General features: G+C 39.9%; 4 protein-coding genes across 6 annotated transcripts in view; 1 reads left to right on the top strand and 3 right to left on the bottom strand.

The window, feature by feature from the left end:
- The window catches only part of si:ch73-71c20.5 (PNKD metallo-beta-lactamase domain containing), a 4214-nt gene extending 2784 nt beyond the window's left edge, over positions 1-1430 (top strand). Inside the window, exon 3 of the mRNA XM_013912701.1 lies at positions 1114-1430. Within this exon, the coding sequence (XP_013768155.1) occupies positions 1114-1285 (172 nt within the window). The 3' untranslated portion in view covers positions 1286-1430. The remainder of the gene's footprint in view (positions 1-1113) is intronic.
- Positions 1431-1432: 2 nt separating this feature from the next.
- Positions 1433-11823, bottom strand: LOC102204704 (protein lifeguard 3). Its single transcript, XM_005740168.1, has 12 exons — positions 11360-11823; positions 8164-8475; positions 7722-7789; positions 5436-5500; positions 5300-5353; positions 5159-5209; positions 5020-5059; positions 4506-4543; positions 4320-4407; positions 4125-4220; positions 3983-4036; positions 1433-3862 (listed from the first exon to the last, which is right to left on the bottom strand). The coding sequence occupies exons 2-12, from the start codon at positions 8468-8470 to the stop codon at positions 3713-3715; spliced, it is 1011 nt and encodes a 336-aa protein (XP_005740225.1). The 5' UTR covers positions 8471-8475; positions 11360-11823; the 3' UTR covers positions 1433-3712.
- Positions 11824-12847: 1024 nt separating this feature from the next.
- On the bottom strand, positions 12848-20083 carry casp8 (caspase 8, apoptosis-related cysteine peptidase). 3 transcript variants are annotated; one of them, XM_005740166.1, is made up of 12 exons: positions 20053-20083; positions 18099-18249; positions 17789-17964; positions 17599-17704; positions 15544-15673; positions 15386-15444; positions 15257-15299; positions 15059-15123; positions 14853-14964; positions 14571-14698; positions 13764-14149; positions 12848-13127 (listed from the first exon to the last, which is right to left on the bottom strand). In XM_005740166.1, the coding sequence occupies exons 2-12, from the start codon at positions 18204-18206 to the stop codon at positions 12992-12994; spliced, it is 1449 nt and encodes a 482-aa protein (XP_005740223.1). In that variant the 5' UTR covers positions 18207-18249; positions 20053-20083; the 3' UTR covers positions 12848-12991. The 3 variants fall into 3 exon arrangements, with proteins under 3 accessions (XP_005740223.1, XP_005740224.1, XP_005740222.1); XM_005740167.2 differs by lacking the exon at positions 20053-20083 and adding an exon at positions 19624-19748; XM_005740165.1 differs by lacking the exon at positions 20053-20083 and adding an exon at positions 18967-19216.
- Positions 20084-20441: 358 nt separating this feature from the next.
- catip (ciliogenesis associated TTC17 interacting protein) overlaps positions 20442-22340 on the bottom strand; it is a 3256-nt gene continuing 1357 nt past the window's right edge. The window contains exons 5-9 of the mRNA XM_005740275.1: positions 22316-22333; positions 22103-22227; positions 20952-21028; positions 20790-20860; positions 20442-20693 (exon numbers count right to left, since the gene is read on the bottom strand). Coding sequence (XP_005740332.1) covers positions 20505-20693; positions 20790-20860; positions 20952-21028; positions 22103-22227; positions 22316-22333 — 480 coding nt within the window. The 3' untranslated portion in view covers positions 20442-20504. The remainder of the gene's footprint in view (positions 20694-20789; positions 20861-20951; positions 21029-22102; positions 22228-22315; positions 22334-22340) is intronic.

Below are 22340 nucleotides of genomic sequence, written 5' to 3'. Positions count from 1 at the left end.
TTGAGTCCACTGGCCAATTATATTTGGTCCCTTGAAAAGAGGTGGCTGGCAATTAGAGCAAATATTATTAGAGCACTTACTAAAAACTTCCTGTGTCTTTAAGTTCATATCTATTAGGTAACTGTAATGTCTGTGAAGGCTTTCAGTCATCCAGGTCCTCGTAGTCTAAAGAGCTTGGAAAGAAAAGCGTCTGGACATCTTCTTCTTCTTTATATTTTGAAGACGTTTCACCTCTCATCCTGTGAAAACAAGGATGCCAATGTTCACATTTTGGACAAAGAAGACAGATGGTTTGAAAGAGGAGTGTTAGGAGCCATCTATGTCCACTGTGAACAACCATCTTTGAATAGAGGTGGTGGCTTACGACACAAACTGTCTGCATCTATAATCCAGTTTTGAGATCTCTTCCCAGACGCCCACTCACATCTTGGGCCATTTGACCTCAGTAAATCATGTGATAGGGAAGGGCTAGGTTTCGCAATGGGTTCATGCGAAAACCTTGGCTCATTGTGACCCACACCCAGGCTCATGTGATTAGACGGAGGATCCATGACGGGGTCCATGTCCCTCTTAGGGTCACTCCCATAGGGCTTAAAATCTGTGAATCTCCACCAATTACTCTTCGAACTGAAGAAGCTTCGCGGATGAGAGGTGAAACGTCTTCAAGAAACTTAAAGAAGTCCAGATGCTTTTCTTTCCACGGTAATTTTAATGTTATGTTTTGGTCACCTTCCTGTGTTGCCTGCATGTTAATGTTACTGATGTGTCCTCCTCAAGTCCCAGAAACACATTTGGCAGACAATAACAGTGAAACAATTGTTCTTCCATATAACGCTACTGTGGCTAAAAGAGAAAACTTTGCACAATTTTCCAAAAGAGAGATTCACTATCCAAAATACAACTTGGATGAATATCATCCACACAGGCTACTAATACTTTTTTCTTTTTAAAGAGCAAGATATATTAGGTGCAGATTTGTCGTTCACGTTCAGCGCAGTCACTGGGGAACCACCAGTTTTCCCGAGCGGTGTAGAACTTGCTGTCCTGTTATTCTCTAGTGTGACAGGGCCATCAGTACTGTATAAATATTTTGTCTCTTTCCTCTCTGTGCAGGATTATCGGTCTCCCTACAGGAATAATCAGCTTCTTCCTGGCTAAGAGACAAGTGGACAAAAACAGACTGAAACAGTTAAAGATCAGACAGAGGATGAAAAGATCAAATGAAGGCGAATACGAAGGGAGTCGCTACCGCCATCATGCAGTGGATGTTAAACTCGACCAGTAATTTATGTTGCAGCTGTGATTTGCATCGTATGCACAGTATCCCACACAGAGACTCTTGGATTAAAGACTGATCAGAACACTGATGTAAAGTTCACCCATGTCAGAGGTAAATGTATATTTGAATAAAATCATCACTGGTACAATCACATTAAGACTCAAAGAAAACTTTATTTATAATGATAAGCAAATAGATTTTCTGTAGCACTGATATATTTACAACCCCCTCTTCCACACTAACCATCCGTGGTGTACAGTAAACATGTCTGCCTCTGTTGATTTGACTCGAGGCTTTTATAAACTTTCAGCTGTGCTCTAAATTTGTCATTAATGGTCTTCGCTAATCATCTCAGGAGAAACATTTGGACAATGAAAGACTGGAGTTCAGAAATGTTCCAGTACTTTAACAACATGGCACCGATAATGCTGTCCTGTGTGGAAAAATCCCGCCCTGCCGGCCCTCGCTGTCTGACCCACATCTGACTAACACAACTATATTTACAGGCACACATATAATAACTCTATAAAACATATAACCCTGTATTCTGTAAAGTCAAAAAAAAAATTAAAATAACAGACATTGACACGGTGAAGGCACTGAAGTGATATAAAGGAGTACAATTCAAATAAAGTGACCTATATTACTTTATCTGAATAAAGTAATATAGCAGAGCCGTGGCTGCCATTAGTGGCGCCGAGCTGTGCTTCAGGGGTGGACATGTCCCAAAATACTGACTCTGCTCATACTTGAGTAACTGAGATCAAATGTTGTGGCAATGCCCACCCCTACTGTACTTCATAATCTCAGAAAGTTACACTTTAGGATTTGCCTTGTTCTTGTAGCATTTAGACACATGGGAGAATTCATTTGTAGCTGTACATGTTCATACACAGAAGAGAGATCAGACACTTTCTGCATTAAGTCCAGTAATATGGAATAAATGTTGCAGATGGGATTCAAGTGTCTGTAGATAGTTAGGTAATAGTATTCGTCATAACCACCGATAAGCTGTTAAAGTATATAAAAACAAATATAGATTTCATACAAAGTGCATTTTTGGGTGATGTAAACTAACGCTCAGATTTTTGGGGGGCATCACTTTAAAATATCTTTACTTGCCAAAAAATAAAAAACCGCAGAGGAAAACCCCCCAAAAAAACCACTTAACAAGGCATGATCAGAGATATTATACAAACAACGATAAATGGAATTATTCTAGGGCTGTCAACATTAACGTGGATTAATCTGTCGTCATGATGAACACGATCAAAATTTTCAATGCAATTAACCCATTTGGAGCGAAAATGACTCAAAAATCCCTGCATGCATCAAGGCAATTTGGGCAGTTTGCACAAAGTTTGTCCATTCTGCGCTCCAGGTGGTTTAATTGTGTTGAAAATTTAAAATTCCTTTAATCATGATGACGGATAAAGCCGCGTTAACATTAACAGCCCTAAATTAGTCATAACTTTTTTTAAAGGTCTCCTTAGTACAGCTCTCTGAAACAATGGTTCAGTCCACACCTTGACTTTTCTGTTCAGGGGATGAAAAAAAAAAAAAATCCAACGAATAACAAAAACAAATCATTAATTTTTACCACAGCTCTGATCAGCTGGTCATGGCTGGATCACAGAACAAGAAAATAAATGTTATTATTGTAAAGTCATCCAGTTAACTGAACATTTAAACATTAGCTTACTGCAGACTAGCATGCTTTAACACCTCCACATGGATAACACAGTAGATGGAACTCCAATACAATATATATGGTGGGAAATTACATCATAAACACAGAAGCCCACTTTCATGGCACACCATGTTACTTAAATGCAAGTTTTTCATGTAAAAAGACTGACCATGTAACAAGAGCTGAGAACAGATTAAAGAAGCTAATCATTTACTTAGCTGATTGAAGCATTTCGTGTGATTATACTAGATTATACTCTAACTATACTAGAACGCTCCTTTATCAGCTTTCAGCTGTGTTTGGAAAGTTTTTTTGTCTAGGGATCAATAAGCCTGGTCCCGTGATAAACCTGCATTAGGTAACACAATACACCTCAGCAATGCAGGAGGGAAAATGCTGAAATTGACTCCAGTTTTCTTATGAAAATCCCAAACCATAAATTTACATAATCTCACATAATTTGGACATTTACAATTAACTGTCATTAAATTGATCAGATCATTTCTGATCAAGTTAATTTGTTATTAGATGAAAGTTCTTCCTTTCAAGAAAAGGGTATATCAGCGTGACCCCAAACATTTGAGCAGCAGTTTAGGTTTAATCTACAATGTAAAATCTCATATTCAGCCCTTAGACATTTTCCCTGAAGAGCACCATGGTCTTAAAAATCTTTTAATGTCTATTGGAAAAGTAAAGCTTTTCAAAAGCATGGAATGATTTCACTACACTGTGCCGCTGGATTTTTATTTGGTGGAAGCACCAATAATTTGCAACAGGAAAAGGAAGATCTGGATTATATCGACGTAGATGGAGAGTGCAGCGAACACGTACTCCTCTGGACTAATGGAGTGCTTTCTGTTTCCAATCAGTAGCTGAGTGTGATATGCCAGGAACTGCAAGACACAAACAGTTACAAAAAAAACTGAGCACTATATCAACAAATACAATGAGGGCTGCTGTAAGATTTAAGGTGACTTTTCCACTTCTTTGTAGCTTTAAAGTGAAATACTTACCAGAGTGAAAACTATGGCTCCTATAGCCGCATAAAGCATGTGAAGCCAAAATATCTGCAACAACAAAAAGTCATTAAGATAACAAGAAAACCCAAGAAGGTGTCAGGAAACAGTCACAGTCTTCACAACAGCAGTAACTCACGTATTTGAAGGACAGCACGATGGCTGTAATGATGCCAGTCACGAACACGACGATACCGAGGACACAGAAAAGGCCCTGGCACTTGGTGAAGTCGACCTACAAAGAGAAATTGACAGCAGGCATCTCAACGCGTGGCCATGAACAAACACACTGTGGAGATTTAAAGCTGATAAGCAGAAACGTGCACGCCCCTACCTTCGTCTGGAAGCAGAACACTGTGACGGCGATGCAGACGACAGCTGTGATTCCCAGCGCAAGAAACACTGCTTTTGTGTCATAGTAACTAAAACCAAAGCACAACACACAGTCAGCAGTGAGGAAACCATCAGAATCTTTTTATCACATGAAAGGGACTGTGTATATATATATATATATATTTACCTGGATATGGTTCCAGTCATATACGACAAAGACAGAGTCTGTTTCACAAAAAAATAAAGATCAGATATAACTACAATGAAACACTTCTTGTCCAACCACAAACAGCATAATCTTGACATGCGGTCTAACTCAGTGTCAACACAATACTGTGATAAAAGTCCCAGTGTCATGTGGGACTCCTACAAGTCCACGTGACAATTCAGGAAATAAGAATACAGAATAAAAAAAACCCCACAAAACCTTTTATTATGTGACAAAATGCAGATCATAAAACAGCTCAGTCATGTTGCTGTTTGAGCTGATAAACTGAACACTCAAACGTATCAACAGGTAAAATGCAAACAAATGTGGTGACTCACTGCTTGGCTCTGATATCAAAATTACATTTCAAGTACTGTGATAAGGCTGTCATTGGATGGAATGTCTCGCTGACAAGGACAAAAAGTGTTTCAGTATGACTTGATCCAAGTCCAGGAAACTGCTGGTAATGACCACAACCACAGGTCATACTTACAAAGAGGCCGAGCAGAATCATGTTCCATGGGAACTTCCTCCTGCAAAATAAGTTGGCTTTCAGTACAACGTTGGTTTAAAACTGTTCAAGTACAAGTATTTCCTCTTAAAACATAATAAAAGCAGGCAATCACACTCACCGGGGGCCCTTGCAGCAGACCAGCACGATGTGGGTGATGAAATACACCGCGCTAAAATGTAGAAATGAATCACAAAGGTACAGTTCTTATCCATGAGTCAGCACATCACTTCGAATGATGTTACCACAGAGGGAGACTTACTATGATGCCCAGTACACAGCTGAGTTCTTCCTTACAAAAGATTTGACAGGTTGGCTGTAACAAAGAGAGGCCCAGTTAACACCAGGAAATGCTCACACGCAAAGAGCCTGAGAAAGAACACAATCTGTATACTCACACAAACGTGAATATGGCGACAATGGCTGTGGTGACCAGGAGCTGACACGCCAAGATCAAATACACCTTAAAAAGAAAAAAATATTCACATTATTTTATACTCTGAATACAGAAGCTATTGGATTGGTCCAGTTTGTGTCTGGCATATCTTTGTGCTCATTTGCGTATGATACAAAAAAAAAAAAAAAAAACTAGCAGTATGTAGTTATGAATTATACATTTTCTCAAAATATGGTGGAATCTTTTAAGCTACAATGTAACATATAATTATTTATTTTATGTGCTTTTGTTGTTCACTTAAAATAAATCATGCCAACACTGAGCAGGTTGGAGCTCGTCAACAATAAAAACTATACAAAACAAAAGACTATGTTGGAATCAGGATGCGGCAAACCAGGACACCAGTCCAGGAAAGCACGTTGGGGGAAGAGATTTGACACTCCACCTTTTGAAGTGGCAAAACAGTCAGTGCCAAGAGTAAAGTCAACACAGCCATTCATAGCTATCCAGTTACAAATGCATCACAAAAACTCATAGGAGACGAGATCTGGTGACCACGCATATTTAAAAGTCTTAAGACACTCCCTGGTCTTTTTCTTCAAGCAGTTCTTTACAGATTTACCAGTGTTTGGGCTTGTTGTCCCACTGCCAACCGGTGGGACAACAAGTGAACCCAGGATTCGTACAGCAGTCGCTAAAGACTGGAAGACAACATTAGTGAAAACAACCCTGTGCTTGCAAACCAAAACAAATGTGTCTCGCACGTTCACACACTATCCATTTAACTTCGAGCCAGAAAGGTTGTGTACAGGAAACCCAACAAAACAACACTCAGTGACAGCTCTCAAGTTCAGTGCCAAGTAAACTTAGTTTGGCTGTTCTCCTATGCTTTCTGTTTTGCTGTGTCTTCGTTTAACTGCCCTACTGTTACAGATGAAGAAGGCACATAAGTGAAATCCTTAAAATACCAGAATCAAAGCAAGGCTGCACTCTGCCTTCTAATATCTACACCCACTTTCATCTGTTTCTAAACAGTTTAAGGGTTATCAGTTTTCAAGGCAGGGACTCGTGTAGACTAGCACACACTTGTGGACCGGCAAGCAACCAAAGCACTGACCAGAGAAGCTGAGACTAAAACACACACACACAGGTTAATTCTCTTGTAAAGCTGTCATAGCTCCTGTGTATCCTTATATAGCAAAAGGCCGTCTCCTGTTATATAGTATGTATAGTACACAGATGCATAATTATTTACACTTATTATCTAATGTGCTTACAGTACAAACTGTGAAGCACTGGGTGTTTTTAAAAAGGCCATACAAATAAAGTTATTATTAGAATAACTCATCCTCTCCCCAGTTTATGCTCTGTCATTGACCTTTCAGTCAGTGTCACAAATGTCAAATTTGGATCTAACAATAAACAGAACCTCTCACCATCACACTCTATAAAATGCTGCATGTCTTAGCCAACCCCCCCCCTGTGCTTGGTTTGTTTCCCCTCCACAGAAGTAGTTTAGAGACTGATGCTTGTCCTCTGAGACTACTAGAGTTCTTTATTTGGAAAATTCTGCATCTGTGATGAGGCTACTTTTCTGTCTCAGTAAACAAAGCTGGATATAATGATCTTTTTCTGGTCTGCTGCTGTGTATGTGTTATCAGAATCAGAATACTTTATTAATCCCGAAGGCTTGTATATTCACTTATATAGTCCCATGTACTAGTCCATTAGAAAACCTCATCACGAGTCAAAGCTCATCCAACCATTCAAAACACATGAACAACAGCTGCAAGGCTAAAATCACTCTGGCCAGTGTTGCTGAACACATCTCAAAGAAAATTTGCCATTTTGCATAAAGAAATACATTCTTTGTAGCGCCTTGAGGCACCTGTTGTTGTAATTTGGCATATAAATAAAAATGAATTGAATTGAATACATTCTGCCAAAATTTGACTGTTAACCAGGAAATTATGTGGATTTTTTTCAAATATACATGTAATTTTCCTGACAATACAACTTTTAGCTGATAAGATAGCTCTAGGTAAGGAAAGCGTACCATCTTGGCCTACGCAAGATCTTTCCTAATGAGCACTTTTCACTTTGTTTAGCCTGCAATGACATGTCATAATTGGTGCTGTCAATCTGCCCTTTTCTTTTGGGTGTGGGTGTTGTAATGAGTCTTAAATGATTCTGAAAGTAACTTAAAAGTGTTATTAAGCACTCCTCTGGATAAATTATTGCACAGGACAGTAAAATAGGTAATTTCATGCAGATTGTGGTGCTTTACCTTTCTGATGAAGGTATGCCGAATGCTCAGACTGTCCCAATCGCTGCCACTTGCTGCAAACTCATCACCTGTATCATCAGTAGATAGAAAAGCGATCACTGACTACAAAGAGCAACAAGAAGCATTATTCATTAGGTAAACTTTATTACAATTAAAATATGCATATTTTGTTTTATTTATTAAAATTCACTTGATAGTCCACTCACAAGTGTAAAAATGAAACAAAGAAGCTCTAATGTATAACTCTATGAGACTAAGAACTCCTATAGGTGGATTTTGTTGTAATATTCCTTAACCTACATCATGCACTAGCTGACTCTAGTTCAATACTGGAATGATATCATTGTTAGGTGTTGTGTGAGCACACAGTAGCAGGATGCTTTCTTCTTTTATTAAAAAGATAATGTCATTAGAGGATACACGTTACAAGCCAGAGTCTTACCAGAGCTCAGGACATCTGATGGTATTGTAGGTGGAACGACAGGAGGCATGGGAGGAGGATTCGGGTAGCGAGATCCTGGATGTCCAGCAGGCTGTGGCTGCCCTGGATAAGGGCCTGGAGGGTAGCCAGCTGGCTGGCCTGGGTACAGAGGGGCATTTGGACCAGAAGGGTATGGAGCAGAGGGATAGCCTGGCTGTGAACCACCATATGATGGGAATCCATATGGAGGGGGTGGTGGGTAGTTCCCACCCTGAGGTCCATACAGTGAGCCATGAGATTCGTCGTACCCTGGAGGGTAGTGTGACATGATGCCTGTGCGGAAGGGAGGGGAGGAAATACAGTTCACAACATGCAGGGACTACAGGGAGCAGAGGTAAGACAGTCGGAAGCATCACCAACATGTGCTCTTTAAGGTTTTGCTGTACACTGTCATCGTCAGTAAAAGATTTATAATGCACATTGAAAAAGTCAGGAAAAAGGGAAATAGGTACAGCAATTTATTGAAACATGGGCAAACATACATGGTATATAAGGCCGATACGGTTTTTACCTGACTTATGACCACCTTTATTCTTCATCACAACCTGAATTCTCTAAGGCAGCCTTCTTGTAATTTCACATTACTTCATTACTGTTGAGGTCCACACTCTGACAATGTCCCACTGTGCGTTTTTCTATCCAGGTATGGTTCCACTGCACTGGCAGTGTGTTCAGGATCACTGTCAGGATCACTTTTTCACTTTTTTTTGCGTTATGACATTAGCAAACTTAGGTGTCCACGCTGCCCTCCCGCCTGCCCGCCTGAAAATGCACAGTTGTGCCTTTGGCGACAACAACAGAGCTCCATTTAGCTTTAGGGCTCTGCATGGAGCCACTGTTGGTGTGCGTGCACATTAAGGTCTGGGTAATAGCTGGGCTTGGGCTCCTGCCAGAGTAATTACCATGCACCTTACTGTACACACTTGGATGTGTATCGGGTTCACGGAGTAGAAGGATTTGCTCAACACTGGTTCACAAAACCCACCACATACCCAGGAACCACCACACGGGCCCCAAAGGGAAATTTCTAATAATAACCACATGCACGCTAACATCATGCAACAACATGAAGCCCAAGTATTCCATGCTGCTGAAAGAACTGAGATGGTCAGTACACTGGGTTCTTGAGACCTAAGTGTACCTACTTTTTCAGTGTGAAACATAAAGAATTAAAAGGGCAATTTACTTCTGCTGATTTTACAAAAGACACCAAACTGCTATCTTAAAAGGCTGACGTGTTTCTAAGCACAATACAGTTTGCTCAGTTATTCTGAAAGTGCTGCATTTTCAGTGGGACTTTTAGGGAAATATACGCAGTAAAGGAATTCAAGAGCTGGCTCCACCTCTTGTTGCCATTACCTCACATACTAAGCACCAAGCAACAGGACAGAAAACAATCAATGGAAAAAGTGCTTCAGCTGATCCTTGTGGAATGAGGACAAAGCTGATTGCTTCATAGTCACTGAGACATGAGAAGGCAGCAGGTTCATATGTGTGTTTGAACAGGAGGGTGTAGCTCTAATATTTACGAAAAATACACTCATATTCAATGTAGTTCATCCTCCCTTCAACCTCAGGTCATCATGTGGTTGTGGTTATTACTGTAACGTATGTCGTCTGAACACACTAACATAACTAGTCTGTTTACATTCATCTGGCATGGCACAAACACGTCACTCAGAGCAAAGCCCTGTGACTCAGAAATGCTTTTGTTACGTGAAGCCTGTCATGCGGATGGACACAGTTACAGAAGCACCACACAAGAACACTGAGAACTGGTTTGGCAAAGCTTTTAATCACTCCTTTTTGTTGAGCTTCATTATTTCTGCCTGGGCAAGAAGTCATGCATTCTTTTTTAATGCTGCCGACTCTTTCTAATCCAATACGCCTGCAACAGACTTTGTCCTTTACATTCTCGCACATGCTTTCCTGCCCAATCATGACATTTTACACTGTACACAGCAGTGAACTTTAACCTGAATGCTAACTTAAAACCTGTTTGTTATTTTATCCTGTTTTTTTATTATCAGAAACAGATTTTTTTGCATACTTCTGCTTCATTATTCTCTACATGTACAGTAAACATCAGCAGATTATTAAAATGAATTGTACAAAAATAATTAATCGAGGATGTCAGAAAATGGGAATGCTGTTGTTCAGTATTATTGAGTATTGCTTTCATTTGGTGTTCCTTTTTTGTGGTAGAACCAACATCCAGTTACTTATCCTATCTATGAATTTATGCTGCATTTAAGGTTTTATTTGTCATATCAAAAGCTGATCAAACACCAGACACCAGGGAGGGGATTTGCAATCTAGCTTAGGCTAGATAAAGCCTGTTATGCGTTTCCTGGTTCTTATAACACATTTGCCACTAAACCTAAAATTAAATGTAACATTTGGTTGCTCCCTTTTGACCCCCCACAACAGTAGATGACTAACACTGTGTAAAGGCTGATCAGATGAAACCAGACACACGGAGATGTCATCACACATTTGGGCAACTGTGTTGGGCATTTTTCAATTTAGCCTGTTTGTGTTTACATGTTTACGGTCAACTTCCGCAAAGCAAAACTCGGGCTTAAGCCCAACAGACTCCCAAAACAATATTTATCGGGTATAGTCCTGTTGAACGTCAGCCACTTATTATTTAACTATAACAGACTGTGCACAAGTGTGTGTGTGTGTGTGTGTGTGTGTAGACTGGCACACTAACTAACAGCTCACACGACTCGACAGCACATCAGCGAATTAGAAATCATCAAGAGCTCCGTTGCCTTTAAGGGCGCACTCATTAACGTTATTGCTAACAGCTGTCTTCCCCGCTACGAGGGCCGCCTTTCCCCGCCCTGTAACTCATCTCTGACAGCAAAAAATAAGCAACGATGTAACATTCAAAAGGAAAAAGAAGAAAACTCAGCATCAGCTGTGTCTCGTGTTTAACATTTCAGTTTTGTCGACTGAACTGAAAAAGAAAGATGGCTATCCTAAAAGCGTCTACACACAGACCCACTCCACCCAGTTACCAAACCTCCGCTAACTCCCCCCAAAAAAGCTTTTCCAGGTGTGTGAGCGAGCTCAGCCAGAACACAAACACCACCACCTTCACCATGAGCGGTGTTTCTGACAGAATGGGAAGAATATAACAACATCTTACCAAATTACGAGACGTCAACCTCGTCGGTGGCTCTCAGTCCCAGAGAGAAGAAGAGCGATATCCTCCCGCTGTCACTCACAAAGCCTTAAACTGTCTTTAATGCTGTACTCCAAGTTTTAGTGTGGGGTTGTTTTATGTTCTCGATGTTGTTATTCAGAGAAGCACTGGCAGAAGTGGGCAGCTGTGAAAAGTTGTTTTTTTTCCTGGAACTGTGGAAGCAGGGTGTGGTCCGGAGGAATCTCTCTCACACACACCCACATCGCGGACAGGGGGGCCCGAAAGGCGCTGACTCATTTTCAGCACTGGCGGTGTCACGTTACTGAATGCACGCGCTCTCCTAAAGTGCCCTCTGCTGCTGGCGCGCGAGTCTTCCACACTTTGCAGAGTTCTGACTCCTTTCACCTGATATGAGCTGTTATTTGGACTCTGTAGTAAACAAGCTCATCAAGTGTGCTGAACTTCTCTCAGGCTGATGAAGGCCAGCGTTATGACGTGAAAACACGTTTTATAGGCGCCCTCTGCAGATAAGCTCATTCATGATTTGACAGGGAAAAGATATGCCTGTTTAAGTATTATAGAGTACTGTAAAAATTCTCTAGTCACTCTTCATTTCTTTATGTTTTGCTTCCAAGGAACCAGGATTTGCTTCTTCTTTTTTTCAAAGCGGTCTTAAACAATAATCATTGGCTGCTTCTTCAATCATTTTTAGTCCAATTCTTTTATCTGATCTGAGGATGTTTTTCCTTTATCTTTAGGCACTTTCCAAAAACACATTTCTTCAAATTTATCGGATACATACTGTCAGTCCCTATAAAAGTAGTGGACAGAAGACGATGTAGCGGGCCTTTAAAAACTACAGCAGGTGAACAGTATATGAAATTCATGTCCCTAATAAATATGAAGAAAATCTAGCACCTGAGAGATCTGGCCCTTCAGTTTATCCAGCTACTGTCCACTTAAGTCTCATCAGACAAGGTCTTCGTGGAAGGGTGGCTGTCAACAAGCCATTCTTAAAGGGAAACGGGAAGAATGGGTTGAGGCATTCCAGATTGCACAAGACCTGCAATGAAATCAGTCCAGCTCTTATGCAGTGACGGATCCAAATGTAAAACCTTTGGTGTGTGATTCTTATATAATGCTTTTTTCTTCTGTGAGCGCTCAAAGTGCTTTATGCAACCTGTCTCATTCACCTGTGGTTGTCACTGTGTACAGAGGTCAAGAGAGAGGTACAACACTGGTCTATATGATGTATCGCTGTCGTGGTTTGAAGCAGCATTTTAACCAGTACCTTATATAACCTGTTACACCTCAGCAGCTCCTTTACCTGTAATGTTTATTTTTGGCAGTTGCTCAAATGTTAAGAAGTGGTGTAAGAGTGTAAGATTTGATTTCATGATTTTTAGGTGAAAATCAATTTTCTAGAGTTTGGAAAACACCAAATAAAAAAAAAATTCCTATTTATATTTGAGAAATGACAAAAATGTACCATTTCATTTGCCACTGTGGATAATTTTTATTCAGCTCATAATTACAAAAATCACATTTATCAAACCAAACACACACACAGTGTAAACTGTAATGTGAATCCGGGAATTGTGTAGACATGCAGTGTTGTATTTGGTCACAGTCGGGTCATACAAATTTGAGGACGAGCTTCTTGGTGAGAGTGTAGTTGGGCTGTGGCATTTGTTTGTGGGATAAATACTCTCCTTTGCTGACCTCCCTGTTCACACGTGTCAGGACAGTGAGGATATCGTCCATCTCCTGTCTGGAAGGAACACACGTGAAACAAAAAGGATTCATCTTGGATAATTTTAACAAAACACGCAGCTCATGCCAACACCATGTCTGAAACCACCAAAAGCAGGAAGACAGAAATGTACAGAGATTTGATGCATTTGATTTGTCTTCCCTGATGACTTTTGAGCCTCAGAAAATGGGTGCAACTTCAAAACAGTTAAGACTGTGCTTTTTGTAAAACCCCTTGAATAAAAGCACAAGGTCTGATTGTGTGAAAATGTATTGAGGCGCTCTACAGAGGAAAAACTACTACATTTGTGTCTTTGTCCATAATTCTATGGACCGAACTGTATATAATAGAAATTACATTAAAAAAAAAATCTACTTTGTAGGAAACTACTGCACTATGACCTTCCCATATGTCAGTAGTACATATGGGCCAGAGGGGCCGATGGCGCGATATGGCAGCCTCGCTTCTGTCAGTCTGCCCCAGGGCAGCTGTGGCTACAACTGTAGCTTGCCTCCACCAGTGTATGAATGTGAGAGTGAATGAATAGTGGAATTGTAAAGCGCTTTGGGTGCCTTGAAAAGCGCTATATAAATCCAATCCATTATTATTATTATAGTATGGTCTGCCATAAAGAAACTAATGACTTCAACTCACCTTCTTGCTGCTATTGTCAGCTGCTTGCACAGCTCCTGGATGTAGATAGATCCCGTGACTGTGTTTCGAAATGATTTAAATTCCTCCACAGTGGCCATGCCGATCAGAAAGTCTGCTAGTTCAGGCACTAGCACTGCCTCATCAGGGATTGAAGCGTCTGATTGCAGTGCTCCTTTGTTTTGCTTCTCGTCCTCTCTGCTGCTGGGATAGTATCCTTTCTGGTATTCTTCACCTTGACAGGCTTGAATGAAGAAGAGTTTGGGCTTCCCTGCCAAGGTTGAGGCTCTTCCACTTGTAAAGGGGTCCGTCAGCTCTTTCAGGAGCACCTTTCCCCCATCAGTGCCAAAAACACACCCCTTTTCTCCATGTGAAAGAACGCACACCACCTTAAATCAGAGGTAGATATATGTTTTATTATTTATACTAACACTACTACTGACATTGTCGATGTAGCTGCTGTTACAATCACAGAGACATGCACTACATGGTGACATTTTCAGAAATGTGCTGATCCCAGCTAAGACCTTTTTGAGAAGACAGATACCACATATCTACACAGTAAATATGAAACAGTAGCTGGCTCATTTACTAAAGAAAAAAATGTAAATGTAATATTAATAAGTTAGGGTTTTATGGTAAAGTATTTGCAGGTTACATTTAGCCTCAGAGCCTGCTGCTTGTATTCTGTATGGCTGTGTTGCCAATCTTCTCAGATATCTCTTATTTAAAAAAGAAAAAAATTCAAAATAAGTGTAAATGTATAAAATGCATGAAGTACTACAACTCTAAAGGTGTGTGACTACGCACCAAGGCATCATGATTTGTAAAATTAATCCTGCCAAGATCATTTATTTCCTTCTTCATCTGCTCTGCAGTACAGTTGTCGTGTATCTCCACTTGAAAACCTAAGCGAGTGAACACTTCTGTCAGAGTATCTGTGTCAGACAGAAAAGAAGCAAAAGAAGGATTATAAGTACATTACATGGTCATGGCATACGTATATATGCATTAATTGTTACAGGGCTCAGGAGCTTCCAGATAAAACAGTCATAGATAAATCAGGTCATTGTTTAAAGGCAAGAACTGTACCTGCATCCTTCTGAGTTCCTTTTCGATTACTCAGATGTGTTGCTGTAAAGATCTCATTGTTGAAGACCATGCACAGACCATGTGGGTTATGAGTCAGTGTGTAGTAGTCTGACTACAGGACACAAACACAGCAAACAGGCCGATCATAAATGCTACTGATGTGACAAAAGAATGAATGAAAGCATGAGAGCCTGTGAATGGATTACCTGATCAGGAAGAGAGGTGGGATTTGTTTCTAGTTGTGCATCAGTGTTAATACTCTCTCTTCGATCTAAACAAAACATTACAACAATGTAAACATGTATCTCAATCATGAGTATGATAAAAATAACAAAAAACATAAGTGTGACAACAGAAGGTTTAACAAATAATAATCACAAATACATTTTAATAGAGACACCTACAGTTGGGCTGAGTTTCAGTTATAGACAGTGGCTCATGGGTCCTCTGTGGGAATAAAACAAAGCAGTCAGCAAACTGACAAACTGCAACATTAACTGCTCAGAAACACACATTTACAGACACACATATACCTCAATATCCATGCTGACATCAGGGGGTAACGTGAACTGCTGCCGTTGCTGACCGCCTCCTGTAACGATCACAATCATTTGATGGTGTTACCAACACATTCAATTTCCACATGTATGTAATATGTACATGTGCGGGTATATGGAAGTGGATCCTATACTTTGTGTGTACTCCTCTAAAGTAATTGCCAGTTGTTGATCACACTCTTGCAGTGCTTTATGTAGCAATCTAACATCTGTCTCTGATAGTAAAGCAGATTTTTCCATTTCTGCAAACACGTCCAGCGGTGTCTGGAATGAAAAGACAAAGTTTTTAGTTCACAGAGGCTGTTTGTGGGACAGTCATCATCTCTGGTGCCATCAAATCCACAACTCGGTTTCCATTTGCATCAAATGCAAAGCACAGAAAATAATACTTAGTGGAGATTTTAATTGAATTTAAGAAAAATACAAAACAGTGAGATTCCATATTACAGAAATTCAACCAAAGTAATAGACATTATTATTTACAAATAATCTATGCTGAATTCAGAAAGTTACTTGTGGGACTCCTCAAAGTTCAGTGCTCAAACCTACACTGTTCAAACGGTATGTCTATAAATTTATGTTGTTCTGGGATAAAAAAAGTGAAGCAGCGTTTCAATACAATTTAAAGGGAATTGTAAGTTTTTAAATATGAATAAATTATCACTAACCTATAGCAAAATAAAGAAGAAGGATAATTATATAATAACAGGAAAATTAAATAACAAATTCCAAATAACGATGAATAACAGTTAAACAAAAGAGGTGTAAATAGATGGAAATTGACACCACCAAAATTTTTTATCTTCAATTACAAAATTAATTGTTCCTTGTTAGTTTCACATAGTAAGGATGTCAAACTCATTTTGATTTGACCAGAGAAACACACCTTTCTGTCAGTGAAAAGACATTTAACTAATTTCAACAGCATATCTCAGTTTTTCTACACGACACAGAAATGCTGCTGTGGTAAACTTTCACCATGACTGTTTGTGTTTAAATTCTAAAAAATAAATGTGTCAATTTTCAGAGAAAATTCTAGTAGTTCGTTGCCTCGTTGCCCTGACTGGCCTGTAAATAGGAAACAAGAAATGTGCTTTTTTGTGTGGACGCACAAGAAAACAACATCCAAAAACCTTCCATATTTAACATTGAAAAAACAGGAACTTTTCTGTTTTTTTAAATAACGTAATTAATGTGGTGTACCAGGGATGGTCACCAGAGAGATGTGTATGGGTAGGAAAAGCCGAAAAATATATTAAATTATAGTTAAAAAGAATTTAGGCCTTGCTTCACATTTTCTAAAGCTGCCTAATGGGCAGGATTGGAGTCTTTTCTCAGACTGATTCTGGACCTCAGGCTTTATGTTTGACACCCCTGTACAACATCAGAACAGTTAGAGGGATATCATGTGTTTGCTGATATATTCATCTCAGCATTTATGCATTTATATAAAAAAATAAACAGGAGAAACACCCTTCACCATATAACGATGGCTGATGTTGTATAGTTCGTTCTGCAGAAGGTACTCTAGTTATATGTTAGTTACACACATGTTGTGAAAGCTGCAAACACAACAACCAGCTGATCCAAGCAAAGTTGGGCAGAGTGTAAACAAGTAATCCATGACCTCTTATGACAATAAAAAAATAAATCTGATTTTAGCAAGGACTGTAAATAACTACATTTAATAAATAGTATGGAAATCTGTTTATGTTTCATGTGTCTGGAAAGAAATCCGCATTGGTTGCACTTTAGCTGCATGCAAAAATAAACAAATCCAGTTTTCCTGCTTTTACTTTTTTCCCCTCTTTAGAAGAAAACTCTTGAGAATCGATTAGTTTAAGCCAACCAACAGACTTTCAGTAAACTGCATGCTTTTATGATATCACTGATCTCAACTTTGCACTGATGATGTACAAAGCACAAAATAATAAACTGTATTCAGAGGCTGGTAGTTTCCACTTGAACTTCAGTGTGTGAAAAGCCTCTGTAAACAGTACTCAGTCTATTTGACAGAACATTTCAAAGTAAAATTACCAGTTAACTACTCTTAGTAGTGGAAGTGTGTTCTTTACTGTGCTTACAAAATGAAAGGAAAAGTCGTTACATGCTGATCACAGCCTTTGATGTTCAGTAAAAAGCTTCTCACTCAAAAGCAGAAATGAAAAGGTGGATTGGTGTGTTCTCACCTTGGACAATTCCATTTGTCTCCTGCCCAGCTCGTCATTCAGTAGAAACTTCAGCTTTTCAAAGTTCTCTGTAGTGAAGCCATTGTATATAGAATACAGGGTCTTCCTAATGGTCAGAGAAAAACTTTTGATATATTACTATTCCTATGCTGCATGCTGTACTATTAAGATAAAAACCGAAAGCTTTTACCTGTAGTCTGACAGGACAGGACTAGCATCTGTTTCCTCTGGCGGTCTGCTGTCTGTCTCCAGGACCCTGACGAGATCTGCTCGATGGATGGTGTAGAGCAGCTGCCTGAGGAAGGCATCGTTTTGCAGCAGACCTTTTTCCTCTAATCTCATGAACAGGTCTTTTGCATCCTTAATCTGTAAGGAAAAAAACCCGCTCTTGAACATGAATATCCTAGGGCGTCATACTGTCAACGTGTTATTTAAAACAATTTCCCACAAACATGCTAACAAAACAAGTGTAAACACATTACAAAATTTGCTGTGCTCACGTTCTCCAGGCGTCTTCTGGTGACTACATCACGGCATAAGAAGCAAAGTTCTGCCACTTCAGAAGAGTCCAGGCCCTCATCTATGTGGGACAAAGTCAGCCTGTCCATCACGGCCTGGTCCTCAGCTCACAGCGATCTGCAGCTTTTATTGCTAACAGAAAACAAGTGTGCATGTTTTGATGGAGCAAAAACTGAAGTATTCAAAAACTTCATGCATTGCAAACAAGCAGTTTTACATTAATGACTAAAGATCATGGCTAGAATGTTCAAATAATGACAACAATAATAATAGCACCACACCATACACGATAAGATGCCATTACTGCCCTACGTAGAAGCACCGCTATACTGTATGTTTTTACAGGGAAACACAGTAAGATGACTACATAGAGAACTTTGTCTTCCATCGCTGACCTTTCAACAGCGAACTGTTATCTTGATCATTATTAAATGGCAGAGAGCTTTGGATGTTAGGCCACATCATCTCTGACTATCCAAACAAACAAACAAACAAACACCTGCAACATTTAAATGTTATTTACAATTTCCTATGAAAGGCTGGTTTTAAATTGTGTATTTGCATGGCAGCTTATACGTGACGCGGTGTCTTTCAGTCCTTCACGGTTTACTTTATTTCATGTTATTTTGGCCTCTCAATGCGTTCCTAGTAATCCCGTGTAGTCCCATGAAAAGACATCTGCGTGATACGACAGAGTGACGTCACTAACACTACCCACCCCGCCGCCAGTTTTGTTTCTCTTGACAAAAACGAACATTAAAAAGTTTTAAGTCAATGTTACATAACGTGGCCCAGAGTTTACGCTAACACTTTACGTCAGGTGAACTAAATTATGACGCTGAAACTTACCACCGCTGTCTCTCGCTGTTAGTTTACAGCTCCTTAGCGAAATGGGCGCGTTTTGTTAAATGCGAGGAAAATAACCCTTTAAACAAATGAAACAAAAAACTTTTTGGGAGCGAAAAAAATGCTGAAATATGTTTCAATGGCTTTTATTTCCGCTTTCTGTTAGAGCTGCAAATTCTTTCGTTTTCAGAGCAAGCGCCTCACGTAACTGGGTGTGACGTCACGGTATAGGAAGTTGAAGTTGAGTGTCGGGTGCTGGGTAGAAAATTTAAAAAAAATAAAGGCCACATAGGCCACATTCACACACAAACTATAGCGTTAGTGAGCTGACCAATATATTTTTCGCTTCACACTTGGCTACATGAGTTTACTAAGCTCAACTACAGCACATACTGGCACGTCTTTCATAATAAAATCAGTTTGTTTAGCATTGTAAACCTTTATTTTGAAAACTCCCATGCTTCTTTATTTTTTCTTAGACACATACATATCACTGTTGCCAACTTAGCGACTTTGTCGCTATATTTAGCGAGTTTTCAGACCCCCTTAGCGACTTTTTTTTCTGAAAAGCGACTAGCGACAAATCTGGCGACTTTTTCTGGTATTATTGGAGACTTATTTATGACGACTTTTTGACGTGAAAACGCATATCGCTCTTACTAGCAACAGGCAGCGGTGCTACCTTGGGCACCTCACCCGTGCCAAAGCGCTCACAGGCGGAGGATAGTCCTCCCCCAGCTGCTATCAGGGCAGGAGACCTGTGATATCATGAGACAACACCTGTGCGTCCAAACGGCAAATGAATCGCGCATGAGCGAAGCCGCTGCTCCCGCACTGACTGTAACGCAGTCAGTTCTTTTACCGTTATGCTGTTTTGTGGATCACAAGGTGTAAAACTACTTATAAACGCACACTCTCACACATAAAGTAACTCCACCAGAGTGCCAATTTCGGGTCACTTTTGCCGGTCCAGGCCTGGATAAAGGAGCAGGGTTGGAATTGTGACATTAAAAAACAATAATTGCTCAAATAAATTTAATTTGCAGTTCTAAATAAATTCAAACTGCATTTAGGACGTTTTTTACTCACCTTATGTCTCTACCACGATGTTATTTTTCTCTCCAACATCGTAGGTTACAATTACATTAGCATGACCAATTATGCAAATTAGGCGATGACGTCATTTGGCGACTTCTAGCGACTTTTAGGACAACCAATAGCGATTTTCCTTACTGAGGAGTTGGCAACACTGATACATATTTATCAGCAGAGGGCTTTGCCCAAACGTGTACAAGAAACCCAAACTACTGAAACTGAAAAAACCCCCAAACATTATTTATCTGTCTTTTACTGGAAAGATCACAACGTTTGAGTTTTGATCGTTTGTGTTCTTCTCCACCAAATGTCCACAGATACAACTAATAGTCAGTCACTCGGAATAAAAAACAAAATAACTTTCTAAATGTCAGTGAAGATTATTCTCATGAACAAACATATATGAAGCTTGTAAAGAGACAGTTTGTGAGCATGTGATAATGTGACTAGAGGGACTGGGCTTCCTGGTCTGCGTCTGCAGGATGATTGGAGGTGAAAGGGGTGAAGTACTCTCTGGCAAACAGAAAGACGTCGTCTGGTTTCCTCAACAACAGCAACTGCAGGAAGTCAGATATTAGTGCTCGAATCTCTGGATGCTGTCTCAAGTATGAGGAGTGGTCGGCCTTAAGCTCTTCCTGCCAAAACAAGACATAAACATTCATTTTCTGCTCAGATGGTCAGTAGAGTAATGGAAGTCTAGTATTAATCTCCTGTTGCACATGACCGGCTACCTTTCTGTCCAGAAACTTAGAACGCATCTGCATGTCTTCCTCCCACACAAGGGGGATCTTCTTGAAATCTACTGTAAAATTACAAATACACAAATATCACTGAATCTTTCATTGGAATCATACCTCTTATGTGTGAATATGTGTGTGGGGGATGTGTGTAACCTTTTTCTGCCTTTGATGGCAACTCTAGAAGTCTCATGGTGACTGGTGACCCCACCTGAACTCTGGTCACCAGATGCCTGATCAGAGAATATAACGAGTCAAATTGAAAGCACTAGTGTAACACATAACAGCAATAATAGCACTTACTTGTTATTCAGAAACCGCTTGAGTTAAACCAGAAAGTTCTCATGTATCACCAATATTCTTTCGCATACAAAAATCAGATGTGTCCTATTCCGTAGGTATATCTACACTTTATGGGAACCTTTCCCTTCAAAATGATCATTTTTAGAAACTGAATAGTTCCTAAGATGTCAAGGACACAAAGCAATTAACTATTCTACTATAGCTAATGTTATAGTTTGGACCCACAAAGAAGAAGCATCAATGGCTCCATTAGCAGTGGTTAATAGTTTTGGCTAACATGTGAAAGATCTCTAGTTTAAGACCAGGAGGTGACATAAATCACAAGCAGGGTTGTACCAGGAAGGATGCCAAATCAAACATGTGGGAAATAGTAGAAATTCTTCTTTTATTTACCCCTTTCCCTGTTTCATCCACACCTCTTTAACCTCACTTACTGTCGGAGTTTTCTTATCACTGGTGGGCTCCTTTGTTCCATACTTGAACTTACCTGGCACAGAGTATATAATGACTGCACTCCCTTCCACCTCACTCTGTTTGCTTCTGGACTGGGAGCAGCTAAGGTGAGTTAGCTTAATTTACTTATTTAGCTTTAAGTCAGTGACTTGAAATCTAACCTTGTTGGTCTTTTTAAGAGATTGCTAGTCCAAGTGTGGCAATCTTTTGTGTAATTTAAACTACCTTTTTCTACAAGTTAAATAAACCCAACCACTGGGGAATCACTGATGGTTCATTCATACTGGTTGCCCATGCTGATAACAGTCCTGTCCTTTTAACCTCCTAACTAATGGATCCCTTGTGATTAAGGGAAGCATTCAATAAGTAGTGCTATTGTGTGATTAAAATGATTTGTTGTTTAGTCTACATTAGTGACCTCCTATCAGCAGTAGGTAATATAAACATGAAACTCAACAGTGGGCAGCTGCAGTCTGTCTGGTGCACAGAGGGAGGCAGTAACACAGTCCAACATGTGTGGGATGATGGAGAGGTACATATATTAAGCTTACCCATCATCCAGGAAGTAGCACTGCCAGGTACTGGGGCTGCCCTCCATGGACTGAATAATCCTCTCTACCCCAAATACATCCAGGAGCTCACCCCCGACCTCTAGCTGCCTCTGACCCAGCTCTCTCTGAGCACAAAAGAGACCACAATCAGAGCTCAGTACTCAAACAAGTTACTGATGGACCAGGATGTCTTACACAGGCATAAAGACTTACAAAAGAGGTGTTAATTATGTGTAAT

This window comes from Pundamilia nyererei, unplaced genomic scaffold (assembly GCF_000239375.1).
Source record: "Pundamilia nyererei isolate P.nyererei 1_Seehausen unplaced genomic scaffold, PunNye1.0 scaffold00098, whole genome shotgun sequence".
Classification (NCBI taxonomy): domain Eukaryota; kingdom Metazoa; phylum Chordata; class Actinopteri; order Cichliformes; family Cichlidae; genus Pundamilia; species Pundamilia nyererei.
The sequence above is the reverse complement of the archived record's forward strand: the minus strand, read 5'-3'. Positions and strand labels throughout refer to the sequence as shown.

What these genes read in the sequence shown, in the direction of transcription:
- casp8 (XM_005740166.1), bottom strand. Translation starts at nt 18,206, where the DNA reads ATGGACAGGCTGACTTTGTCCCACATAGATGAGGGCCTGGACTCTTCT. An exon ending in AACTGAAACTCAGCCCAACT is followed by an intron (nt 15,124 to 15,256) that starts GTAGGTGTCTCT and finishes TGTTTTGTTTAG; the next exon opens with ATCGAAGAGAGAGTATTAAC. An exon ending in CTGACAATAGCAGCAAGAAG is followed by an intron (nt 13,128 to 13,763) that starts GTGAGTTGAAGT and finishes TGTTCCTTCCAG; the next exon opens with ACAGGAGATGGACGATATCC.
- LOC102204704 (XM_005740168.1), bottom strand. Translation starts at nt 8,470, where the DNA reads ATGTCACACTACCCTCCAGGGTACGACGAATCTCATGGCTCACTGTAT. An exon ending in GTCGCCATATTCACGTTTGT is followed by an intron (nt 5,354 to 5,435) that starts GTGAGTATACAG and finishes TCTTTGTTACAG; the next exon opens with CCAACCTGTCAAATCTTTTG. An exon ending in TGATTCTGCTCGGCCTCTTT is followed by an intron (nt 4,544 to 5,019) that starts GTAAGTATGACC and finishes TTTGTGAAACAG; the next exon opens with ACTCTGTCTTTGTCGTATAT.